We start from the raw sequence: 12371 nt of genomic DNA, 5'->3' as shown, positions 1-12371 counted from the left end.
CTTTGTGTGATGCACACAGTAAGACTAACTTTTATACCTATAGCTGATTAGAAATGAGCATATGACATGAATATTAGGTTGTATTCAAATTCCATTGTCCACAAAAAATCCTACTTGGCTACAACATCACTTAGGTGTTCAAGAACTGTCCTTAGCTGAGGATGATGTTGAGTAGCTGTGACACAAAGTACACGGACTGTGAGGTCAAAGGGATTTAGCATCTGGCCCATTACAGAAAGCATGTACCATCCCCTGTCTTCTGCACAGTGTCAGGGTTTGACCTTCCTCTGATCCCCACCTCTTCCTAACAGTGCTGGGCTTGGCAGACAGTAAGCAAGAGTTGGCTATAGAACAGAGAATGGGGATTCCCAAAACCCAAGGATTTCTATTTGATGAGTGCTTAAGTCTTTTAATGTCAGAGTTTTAATTTTCCCATCTGTAACATGGAACTAAATCTACGTTAGAATCTATATGCATACCTGTGTGAATGTGTATGTATATGCATGTACATGGATGCACATGTGTGCACACACACCTGTGGAGGCCAGAACTTAGCCTGTGTATCCTTCATGCACCATCAACCTTGTGTTTTGAGGCAGAGTCTCTCATTGGCTTGTCTACCCTGATTATTACTGAACACTCACGAGAGGCTGGAGCTCTGAACAGGTTTTATATGTGCTTTACACAGAAGGGGAAGGTTATATATTTTAACTAAGATCTCCAAGAAAAGAGGAGCAACAAGACTGTGACTTGAACACAGATCTGTTTGCAAAGGTGCCTTGTTATCCGGTCAGAGCCTGGCATTTGCAAGCTTCAGGAACAGATTTCCCTGCCCATCTGTAACAGTGGAGCTGGTTCCCTGTCAGGACATACACCTTAATCTCTCCATCTCTCCAGCTGAAAGCCTTTCCCCAACCTGACTCAGACTAAAACACTGAAAATCAGAAACCATCCCCTTCTGAAGACACCCCAGACTCTTTACTCTTCTCTCTACCTCAGCTACCCACTGCAACCTCTTCCTTTGTGTAGGACTCTTGAGAAGTTTATCTGCTACTCTACCATCCCTCACCTCTGCATCACGTACACATTCCTTTAGGATTATATGTGAGGGTGTGAGGGTGTTTATTTCCCCACAACATCACAGGTTTCCTCTACCCTTTCCATTCCTACACCCCTCAGACTAACATAGAGTTTAACAGAAAGTTGTCAATAAATGTTTATTGTATTAAATACAAGAACCCATCAATTGTCTGAAAGTGTCGGTGGCTCATTGCCCTCAGTTCGCCTGGACCATTTGGATTTTAGAATTGAAAATCTGTAGGGAAGATTTTCAACTACAGCCAAACCAGGCTGACTGGTCACCTACTGTGTGTGCTTTAGCCATTTGAAGGTCCAGACACACACTTTGGGAACAGGTCTCCTGCAGACTGGAGCCTGGCCTGGTTAAAGGGATGGGGTATTTATTTGGAAGGTTGACTTTTCTCTACTCATTTTGGAAGTTATCAATCCAGGACAGGCTTGTTCTTAGGAATTTGCATCCCTTGTGAGAATCTCCAGGGCATCAGGAAAGGCCAGAGAGGTGGAGCTAAGCTGGTGGCCATAGGATAGGGTCCTGATTGTATCCATGGAGGAACATGGAGCCATGGGAGCTGCCAGCAAAGGGAGGGTGTCACCAGATTCTGCTTGTCACATCATTGTCACCCCCAAAGAGCCTTTCCCAGGCAGTCCCTTCTCACCATTCTGCTGTTTTTCTCCTGCCTTGTCGCCTTTGGGGTTCTTCGCCTTGTTTGTACGGGCTCCACTGACTTGACCTTTCATTTCTCCTGATGTCTTCTTCTCAGCTTTGCCTTGTTCAGTTTGGCTTTGGGCTTCCATTTCCTTTTGCTTTTCCTCAGCAGCCAGGCGATCCTTCTCTTCAGCTTCCTTCTTAGCTTTCTCTTCTGCATCCACAGCAATGAGGAAAGAGAAGGAGAGGCCTACCATTAGGACAATGACCTTTTTGGAAACATAATCAACAACAATGTTCATGGGAAACTAGTACAGTAAAAAGACCTAAGTGGTCTATTGAGAGTGTTGGATATATTCTTGATTAACTCAAGTCAGACTAGCATGTGTATTTAGCATATCAATAAGACAGATCACATCTGAAAGCAGTGAGTTGGAAGGGGGCCGGGAGAACATAACAATGGCAACGCAACCGTGATGGCAAGCTGTTCTTACTGCTGATAACCTCTAGCGAATGTGCCCTCATACAAGATACAATGCTCAGCAGTCTTCAAAGGTTGTTTCTGATCATCCTGAAAGTTAGTTTGTAACCCTATTTTATGGGTATGAAAATGAAGACTAAGAGACATGATCACACTTCCTCCAACCACAGTAAGACACATATCTCTCTCTCTCTCTCTCTCTCTCTCTCTCTCTCTCTCTCTCACACACACACACACACACACACACACGCACACACACACGTATATATATGGTATTTTTATATGCGTGTATATAAATGTACACGGTATTTTATATGTATATATATGGTATTATATATATGGTATTTTACATTATATATGTATTTATACACTATGTATATACACATATGTGGTATTTTATGAGATTTGCTTAGAATATAGAACCTAAACATTCACAACTCAGTATGGAACAAAAATTCAGGGGAAATAATCATCATTAGAAGACTACAAAATCAAGCCAGAGTTTGTGAATTTAAAACTAGGAAGAGGTAGGCTAAACCTCATAAAACTAAAAGCAAGTCCCCAATCCCAAGGTATTCAACTGTCCTCAGTATGAGGGGGAGCCTTCAGTTTGGTCAGGAATCTGCTCTGGGTCGTCCCTTTGACTGATTATCCATATTATTTCTAACACAATTGACTGACTATGTGCTTAATGAAAATACAGTGTAAGTGCATACTTATATCAAATATTTATGAAAAGATTGACTCATTCATGCAGCTGGTACTTGCTGAGCAGCTATATTGCCAAGAACAATTTTAAAAACTGGGGATATGACATCAAGCATGACAGAACCACGGAGAACCTTATAATTGAGTAAACAAATGGCTAAGTTTGAATGTTGAAGGCTTATTGGAAAAACTGGATACAGAGAGACAGGACAGGATGGAACACAGTCAGCACAGGGCAACAGGGCAAGAGGTGGCTTTAAACAGAGGCGTGAAGAAGCTTTTCTTGAGAAGATAGAATTTGACCAAGTGATGAGATGCCAACTAGAAAATCATCTGTAGAAACTAAACAACATGGATGCCATACGAGGAACATGCTCCTTGTGTTCATCCATGTTGAACTGTTCCCTGAAGGAGATTTGGCAAGGAGTTAGTCATAGATAAAGTGCTCAATTGACCTAGGAAAGGTACAGATCAGATCATGGAGGCTGTAGGGCCTAGCAGGTCTGGACTCTAGAGAACAGCACATAAAAAAGGCCCCTAAAACAGCCAAACCCCTTGTAAGTTTTAGGGGTTGGCCCACAGAGCTCACTCTAAAGATACTCCTGACATTATCAACCCCTTCTAGGAAAAGCATTATTGCATTTTTTCTACAGATGAGTGAAAAACTCCTCACCTCATTACTAGGGGCCTCTGTCTTCCCCTTGGTCTAGTGTTAGTCTTTGAACGGTTTTCATTCAGTATGATTGCTTTAATCCAGTGAGCCCCAGAGAGACGGTGTGTCTTATGTTTTCCTTTGTGTTAGCTGCTAAAGCACTCCAAGTCCCGTTCTGACCCAGTTTGGTGGGTTCACACAGCTCTATGACATGCATTTTTGTGCCTGTTCATGATGCCTAGCTTTATTCTTACTTTCTAGACCTTTCTACTTGTTTATTCCAGGGGTCTTCTTTAACACGGCATGACATTTTTATTCATCATTTCATTGATCCAGCAATCCATCCATGTGATAACTCACCCATTCTCTCATCCAAATCCAAGACCTGGCCTCATCTCAAGCAAATATAATCAGATTCTACAAGGAGAGGGATTAGGATAGGATATCTCAAATGTTTCCTGGGAAATTTTGGCACATAGAAAGTATTGAGACGCTCCAATGTCAAGTCTATTAGCCTTTCAGTGCATCATAATATTCTTCCCCTCAACAAGATGCATTTAAAAATGACAGTGAAAGCGTATAAAATATTTCTTTACAAATAACAATCATATCCATACCTTGCACTGTATGACTTCTGACTTCCACAAAAACGTAAAAAAAAAAAAAGGTAGAAGAACACCCTTAAATGTAGACATGCCAAGCACAGGGTTGTGGGGAGGACATTCATTCAGGCTTCCTTATATCCCTAGGCATTTTGAGGATAGGGCAAATATCACACTCATTGCTGTTTGGCATAATACATAGCATGCATTATGTGCTGCTGAATGTTTTGGTAAAGTCATGAGATGCTGCTCATGCACACGATTTACAGGAACTATCAGGGTAATCTAGCACCTTAGACTGATACAACACCCAAGTATACAGACTCTCTGGTCCAATTCTGAAAGTAATGCTGTGCAAACATTACCTTCCTTAACAATCAAGGTAAGTAAGAAGATGACTATTTTTTCCTGTTATACTCATAGATCAGTGAAACTTTCTCCTGAGCATTATGGAATAAATACAGAATCCACAGTCAGACAATGTACAGAGAGTGAAAGACCTTGGAACACTCAACCCTCAAATGGGATGTCTCCATCAATCCCTCCACTCAGGGCTCAGGGAAACTAGCAGAAGAAGAGTCAGAAGAGGACCGAGGACACCAAGGAAACAAAGCCCCCTAAATCGATATGAGCAATGCACATATGAATTCACAGAGACTAAGGTTGCATGCACAGGGCTTGCAAAGGTCTGCCCCAGGTTCTCTGTGTATGTATTATGGCTTCCAGTTTAGTGTTTTATGGGAATCCTGAACGCAAGAACAAGTGAGTCTCTGATGCTGGTTCTTTTGTTTGTCTTGTCCAACTCAACGTGATAGCTTTTGTTTTATCATATTTTATTATATTTTTAAAAAGATGACTGTATTTATTAGACAGAGGAAAACAGAACCAAGGAGAGGCAGCCATTTATATTTAGAATGTACTATCAGAGAAGATTAGCTATGGCCACCTTCAGAGACTCATTACTGCGTTACTGAGTGCATGGCAAACTTCCAACACTCAAAAGATTTCCAAGTTGAAAAGCATTTAAATAAAGCTGGAAGCTGTTAAATTGCACTTTACTATGGAAGATCATACAATATTATCTTAGAAGAAAAACTCATTTGACAACTGAGTCAGACCAATTTTTCATGGGAGATGTAGAATAACAACTGAGAAGAAGAGGAGGGAACATTCCTGATGCAAACCCGTATTTGCTCAGTGTAGCTGACATGGAAAAGTTATTTTAAGTTAACAAATGATAGCTCTATTTAAAACACGATCAAATCAGATATGAGCCTATCCCACAGTATGAATCCTTTCTGTGCACAAGCGAGACCAGGTCAGTGAGACTCTGCCAGTCTGTACAGACTGCATGTTCCAGTAATGGCATGGATATAAGGAAGTCATTTATCAGGTCTTAGATTTAGATTCCTTGGTATCCCAAGGCTTCCTGATGTGTAGGCTATAATCTTTATGATCTGTTTTCTTTTGCTCCTCTTTCATCCTATCTTGGGTTGATGAGATATGAAAATAACCAACAGAAAGCAGCTCAAGAGTTCTGGTGTGACAGAGTCCTTGGGATCTGTAAATCATGCTCTTCCCACAAGCTTTGGGGCTGCTCACACTGAATGCCCATACAGTCTTGAAAATACACTTGCGTCTTTATTCAATGTCCTCTGTGAGGAATGACCTTATAGATCTACTCTGAGCTGCTGACTTAAACAGTAAAGACAGAGAGATGGGTGGGGGGACAGGATGGGAATAGGAACATGAGACAAGAGATAGGAATCTAACTGGTTGACATAAGCATATATACATAAAATCTCTCAATTATGCTCCATACAGAAACATGGAGGGCACTGAGGGCACCTAAGAGCTCAGAAGCTGTCCTTTTAACAGCTTCCTATGTACACTAGCTGATAGAAAATGTCAGTCAATAGCAAAAATCCAAAACAGAGAAAAATGTGTCAATGGTATATGATAAATTGCAAACCTTCTTGCTAAAATAGAAATAAATGTTAAAGATAAAAACTGTGCAATCATTTAGAAATAATGTGCTGGGCTGTAAAGTTGACTCAGTGGCTCAGTGGCTCAGTGGTTCACTGGCTCACTGGCTCTGTGGCTCCCAGAGCACCACATGTTAGCCTACCAACACCTCAAACTCCAGTTTGAGGGAACTGATTCTCTTTTATGATCTTTGAGGGCATCAGGCACACACACTCAGTACAAATATATATACACAGGCAAAACACTCAACAAAAGCTGAGTGCTGATAAGCAAGCAAAAATCAATGTCTCAGCAAGTGTGGAGAATCACACGTGACACATTATCTCATTTACTGAGACTCACTGTCCAATAAAGAAATGATGTTTTTGAGAGAGTAAATGTAGGTAGTATAACTAGAGACTCAGCAAGGCAAATGGCACATGACAGATTAGGGCTGGGTAGAAACAGCAGGACACTTTGACAACTAAAATATTATCCTTAAGATATAAAAATTGTTATGACTCAACAATAAGAATGTGGATACCCTAATGGGAAATGGCAGTAGAGAGAAATGGGCAGTTTCACTGTGATTGCATCTGAAGGAGAAAATTTGATTTTTTTTTTTTAAAAAAAAAAGGCCAGGAAGAAATTTAGCATAAAAAAAATTTAAAGTTCTTGTCTCTGTTGTCAGAAGAATCCCTTAGATTCTTTTGAACTTTCATGTTGATAACTTTATTACATGCATCAATGACTTGGAACCCTAACACTTAGTAATGGAGGAATATCTCAATGATTGTATCCCAGACATTGCATCAGACTACTCAGCATCAGTAAAAAAATAAATGTCCAAGGTATGAAAAAATAGAATGTAAGTGTCATTGTATTATAAAACTGATTTCTATCTGTATACACAGCTGAGCAAAACTAGATTGGTTCAAAGCACCGGCCAGAGTTACTGACATCTAGATAAGGTAAAAAGAATTTATTCTCTTCTTCACGTATATTTAAATAGTACAGCATTTATGAACTACACACATTATTCCATTAGCAGGAAATTAACATGCAAAAAGTATTAAATACTGGGTGGGAATTAATAAATATAGATTATAAATATTAATTATTATACCCTTAAATTTAAGGTAGAAATGATGTTTAACCCAGAAAACTACACAAAGTGTTGGTTACATTTTTCCTAATTAGCATAGATTCTACACAACTTTGTAATTCAGCCTGAATAACATAACCTAAACTTTATCTTATTTTCTAACAATATGTGTTCAAATGTCCATAGAAGGCAACTTTTCTTAAAATTAGAGTCCTTTGAGGTGAAAAAAAAAAAAAACAGCCTGGGATTATTTACTCAAACTGACCATTACCAACGTAACTGCAAACCAGATTTCTCCTTCACATCAGCCGGTCGGTGAACACGCAACTCTGAGACAGAAAGTGTGAGCTGTGTTGAGTTGACACTGTCACTGTCACAACCAGAGTTTTAACACTGCGACACACGGTCAGGCTTCCTCTCCACTGTGTTTAAACAGCAGCTCCTTCCTGCCAAGCACCACGTGGGCAAGTTCTGTTCCCAATGCTTTCTGTATGTTCTTCAGTATAGTTCAGTTGGTGATAACTCTGAAATGTACGGGACCATGTCCAGAATGGTGTCTCAAGGAACGTCCCAGAATAAAACTGTGCAAGTCGGGATTCAAGTCTTCATTTCCCTGATAGCTAAATATGTCCTCCATAACCAAACTGCATATATATATATATATATATATATATATATATATATATATATATATATCTCCTAGGGGCTGAGCCTTGTTCCTTTTGCTTTGGTGTGTGCTGCGTGAAGGTTTACAACTAGTAACTACCCACCTAGAGGAGCGTGGCCTTATAGACTATTTACCACGATGCAGAAGCGCGTCTGGTTCTTCTCTGCGCCCCTGGGCCCGGCTTCTTGGGTTCGGTTTTGTTCTGGATCGCATCTTCAGGCATCGTTCATGCAGAAAATCCTGATCTGTAAGTTTTACTCCTTAATAGATGCCTGTCTATTTCTTAGTTCTGAGCTAGTGTGGGATTCCTTTTTTTTTTTAATTTATTTATTTATTAAAGATTTCTGTCTCTTCCCCACCACCGCCTCCCATTTCCCTCCCCCTCCCCCAACCAAGTCCCGCCCCTCCTCAGCCCAAAGAGCAATCAGGGTTCCCTGCCCTGTGGGAAGTCCAAGGAACCCCCACCTCCATCCAGGTCTAGTAAGTTGAGCATCCAAACTGCCTAGGCTCTGTGGGATTCCTTTTTTAAGCGTCCGATTTCTCAACCATCAGGTGTGCACATTTTCTTTCTTTTGTGTTTATGTATGCATTTGTGTGTGTGTGTGTGTGTGTGTGTTTTCCTCAAGTGTTATGCCATCTTTTTTTTTTTTTTTTACCCCCAAGACAGGGTCTTTCACTGGCCTACAGCTTTTTTATGTGGGATAGGCTGGCTGGGCAGTGAATTCAAGTGAGCAGCCTGTCTCTGCTGCGCACTGCGCCCCCGTCTGCGCTCTATGCGCTAGAATCCAGTTAGCAAGCTTTGGGCAAGGGGTTGGAGGTTGAGGAAACACACGCAGAGACAGACTGACACACAGACCTCTAATCGCTGGTACAAAAGCCCCTCTGTAATAGCACCATGAAGGCTTAAATACCCTACAGTCATTGGCCAACAGGTGGAAATCCCATCCTCTGATCCTCTAGGCACAGCTTCTAGTAACTTCAATTAGAAGGTTCTAGACAGGGAAGAGCAGCTGAAGGCCAGGACTCAATTGGCCCCAATATGTCTCTTCTTCCCCATGACTGGAATTACACATACATACCACTGTTCAGGCTTCATTTATAAGTGTGTTGCCCTGTGGGCATCCCCTTCACCCCTTCTGCACCCATTTCTAATATGGTCAGGCACATTCCAGCATCCTTCAAATTCTATCTACTGAAGGTTTTCCTGAAGGCTCCACCCAAGCACAGTTAGAGACAAGTCCTTTCACACTTCTTAAAATACTTTGTGTATCCCTAGCTGCAAAGCTAGGGCATTTTAAAACAATGAGGTGTTTACCGTCCCTTTGAAAGGACACCACCTAATGTTTCCCCAGGTGATTAGTTCAGAAGGTAATTTCAGTAACAAAGATAATTGCAAGCAAATGATTTTGAATGACCTCTTTAAATTGTGTTTTGTCAGAAATTGGATGTCCAAGTATAATGATCATGGGAGAGTGTTCTTTTGATAGTGCAGTAGCCTGCCAACAGGGAGGATTTAAATGCTTGAGGCATTTGAATGGTCCCTGAGTGCTTACAATTAAAATATACAGCAGCTGTTGATGCCCTCCATAGCTCAGGGTGCAACATCTGTCCCCAAATGAGAGTATTTCAGTCATGCTCCAAGAAAACCATAGATCTAAACCTCTTGCCTTACCTGCACGGGTTTTTGCAGTATATTGCTGGCAAGTCAGTGTTGGGCCCTTGAAACAACCCTGCAGGGTGCTTCTCTCCACCCAGTGTGGGGACCACAGAACCTACTGCTAGGACTTAGAGTTGATTGTCCCCTGGCTTACGTGCATTGAAACATCAGCCCCTGGATTTAAATGTGGATTGGAAGTGGGGATATGATGAGGACTTGACCACACCTCAAAGGTGAGACCTCCACAATGACTTTAATTGGGTTATAGGCATAGAGATTCAAGTTTGCACACTGGCTCTGTCTCTTCACTTGATGTCTTCCACCATGAAGCAAGCAGACCAGATGCCAACATCATTCTCTAGATTTTTTGTAAATTACTGAGTATCAAATATTTGGCTGCAGTGATAGAGAACACCCCAAGACACCAGCCATTCTATCCTTCCTTCAACAGTGCTGACACAGGAGAGTGCCAGCTCAGGTGTTGCTGGAGGACACAGTCTCAACAACCTTGGCCGCTTGCAGGGTTTGGGGCTCTGGGATGTTAATAATAAGTACAAGGTCTTGAATGAATTCTTACTCAGCCTTTGAATCAAACCCTAACACAGTGGTTCTAAACCTTGCAATGCTGTGAGCCTTTAATACAGTTCCTCATGTTGTGGTGTCCCCCAACCATACAATTATTTTTGTTGCTACTTCATAACTTAACTTTGTTACTATTATTAATGATAATGCAAATATTTAATGCAGACTATCTGATATGTGACCCCTGTGCAAGGGTTGTTTGACCCCCCCAACAGGGTCATGACCCACAGGTTGAGAACTACTGCTCTAACATAAGTGCCCTTCCGATGAACCCAGAGTATAGGGAATTCCATAACAGTCGTTGGCCCTGTGCATGAAGTCTAGAACATAGATGGCATACAATCAGTGCCAACAGACACTGAGTGCAGTTGAAGGTTCACCTCTGCAAGGTCGCTGCAGTCAGCCCTGTTACTGAGCATCAAGAGCCATTTCACATATGTGACCCTCCCTGAGATCTGGCATCACAGATGCTTCCTGTGTGCATATAACCCTTTACCTAAACACTGTGATCATGTCATAGGTGCCAGTCATGCTCAGTAATACAAACAAATATGAACATATGAATTAAGCCCCAAGAAGCATGGATTTTCATATTTTTCTGTGCGTAATAGCAGGAGTCACAGCTTTTCTGGTCTGAACTTTGATGAGATTTGCTTCAGGAAATTTCAATGTACTTACAAGTTATTATCACCTCAAAACAATGAGCAAACAACGTCAGTTCCAGGGTTGGAGCAATGAGGAAAACCCTGAATTTGACAGGATGTTTAAAGTTCCTGGAAGGAAATTAAAGTTCCTCATACCCTAACACGAGAGGCAGGCAGCTGTTGACAGGGCTTTACCTAGGCAAATGAGGACTGAGAGGCTTTACCACTGTGGCAGCTGACATGAAATGTAATACAAGGTAATGGAGCAGAGACCAGAAAATGCCAATCCAAAGCCTGTAGAATTCTACATTGGAAAGCGGTTTAGCTGTGCTACACAAAGACACAGGGAGGAGATGCTTGGAGGTCTGCCACATTCTACCATGCATTGGACAGAGAGAGAATTGGCAGGTGGTAGTACCTAGCATTCAGCACCTCCAGTCCCTGGAGCAAAGTGCTTCACTTGAAAGGCCTGAAAATCACAGAAGGTAGCCACTTGGTTTGCAAGTGGATACAGAGTTTGTCTGGATAATTCTAGAAGAAGATTCTTCCTGAAGAGCACATTACCTTTGGGCACCTTGGCCCGCCACCGCTCCCGATTGATGTGCACCACCTCAGTCCAAGTGGCTTTAAAACTCTTGTAGTCAACAGGGATGACAGAATTGTTGATGGGGGCGCTTCCTTCTGACCCAGAACTCTTGACACCTGCGCGCTTTGCATCTGAGGAGTTGATGCTGTTCAAACTGGAGAACAAAAGAAATCATACCGAAGATGAGTTGGCGTCAGAGTCTGCAGCATGCAGGCAGTGAGAAAGCCCACAAAAGACTGGGTAGTATTGGCTGAGTTGCCATCATGATACCCCAGGGCCCTGAGCCTTGTGGAGCTGCAGTTTTACATATAAGACAGGTAGGAAATTCTAAGCTTTAGAAGAAAAAAAAATACAAACACTTCATCTTCGTGTGTCACAGTATTCCTTACATCTGTTTATGCTGACTGGGCATTCTCTCTTTTGGTACCCCAAATCCCCTGACATTTATTTGTTCTATTCTGTTCTTTGAAATGAACTAATTTAAACTTGGAGTTTTATTTGCTTCATGATCCACCTACTTGCTACCACACTGTTCATCTTTCCAATTTACTCAGCAAACTGGTCCTTTTTCTTCAGCTCTACCCTTCTGGATTCAAGATCCCTCTAATTTTATGATTATTAAATTATTTTTGTTTGTTTGTTTATATGCACATGCCAGGGCACATATGAGGAAGTCAGAGAATAATATCCAGGAAGTGTTTTCTTCTTTGATCAGGTGAGTCCTAGGCATCAAACTTGGATCATCAGGCTTGATGACATACTTAAGCCATTTTTTTGGCCTTCAGAATCCCTCTAATCTGGGTTCCCTAAACTCAGAAAAAGCAATGATTCCTTTATGTTTCTGAGGGATGGTGGATGACCAGACCATGCCAAAGATCTAATTTTAAATTAACTCTATTTTGTGCTTTAACCATGGGATATGTTGCAAATATCAGAAGGTAGCATTCTTCTGATGGAGTATTGTATGTTCTGAATTAGCTAGACCAGTTAGTGCCA

General features: G+C 41.5%; 1 protein-coding gene across 6 annotated transcripts in view; it reads right to left on the bottom strand.

Moving 5' to 3' along the window:
- The window catches only part of Pde1c (phosphodiesterase 1C), a 455584-nt gene that overhangs the window by 59288 nt on the left and 383925 nt on the right, over nucleotides 1–12371 (bottom strand). For all 6 annotated transcript variants that reach the window (XM_041640294.1, XM_041640289.1, XM_041640290.1 and 3 more), the window contains exons 15-16: nucleotides 11354–11529; nucleotides 1737–1940 (exon numbers count right to left, since the gene is read on the bottom strand). In XM_041640294.1, the coding sequence (XP_041496228.1) occupies nucleotides 1737–1940; nucleotides 11354–11529 (380 nt within the window). The remainder of the gene's footprint in view (nucleotides 1–1736; nucleotides 1941–11353; nucleotides 11530–12371) is intronic.

The sequence above is a fragment of the Microtus oregoni genome, unplaced genomic scaffold, assembly GCF_018167655.1.
Source record: "Microtus oregoni isolate MIOR12 unplaced genomic scaffold, Mior012 000062F_ref0000492, whole genome shotgun sequence".
Lineage (NCBI taxonomy): Eukaryota > Metazoa > Chordata > Mammalia > Rodentia > Cricetidae > Microtus > Microtus oregoni.
Note: the sequence above shows the minus strand (reverse complement) of the source record. Positions and strands in the feature narration are given on the sequence as shown.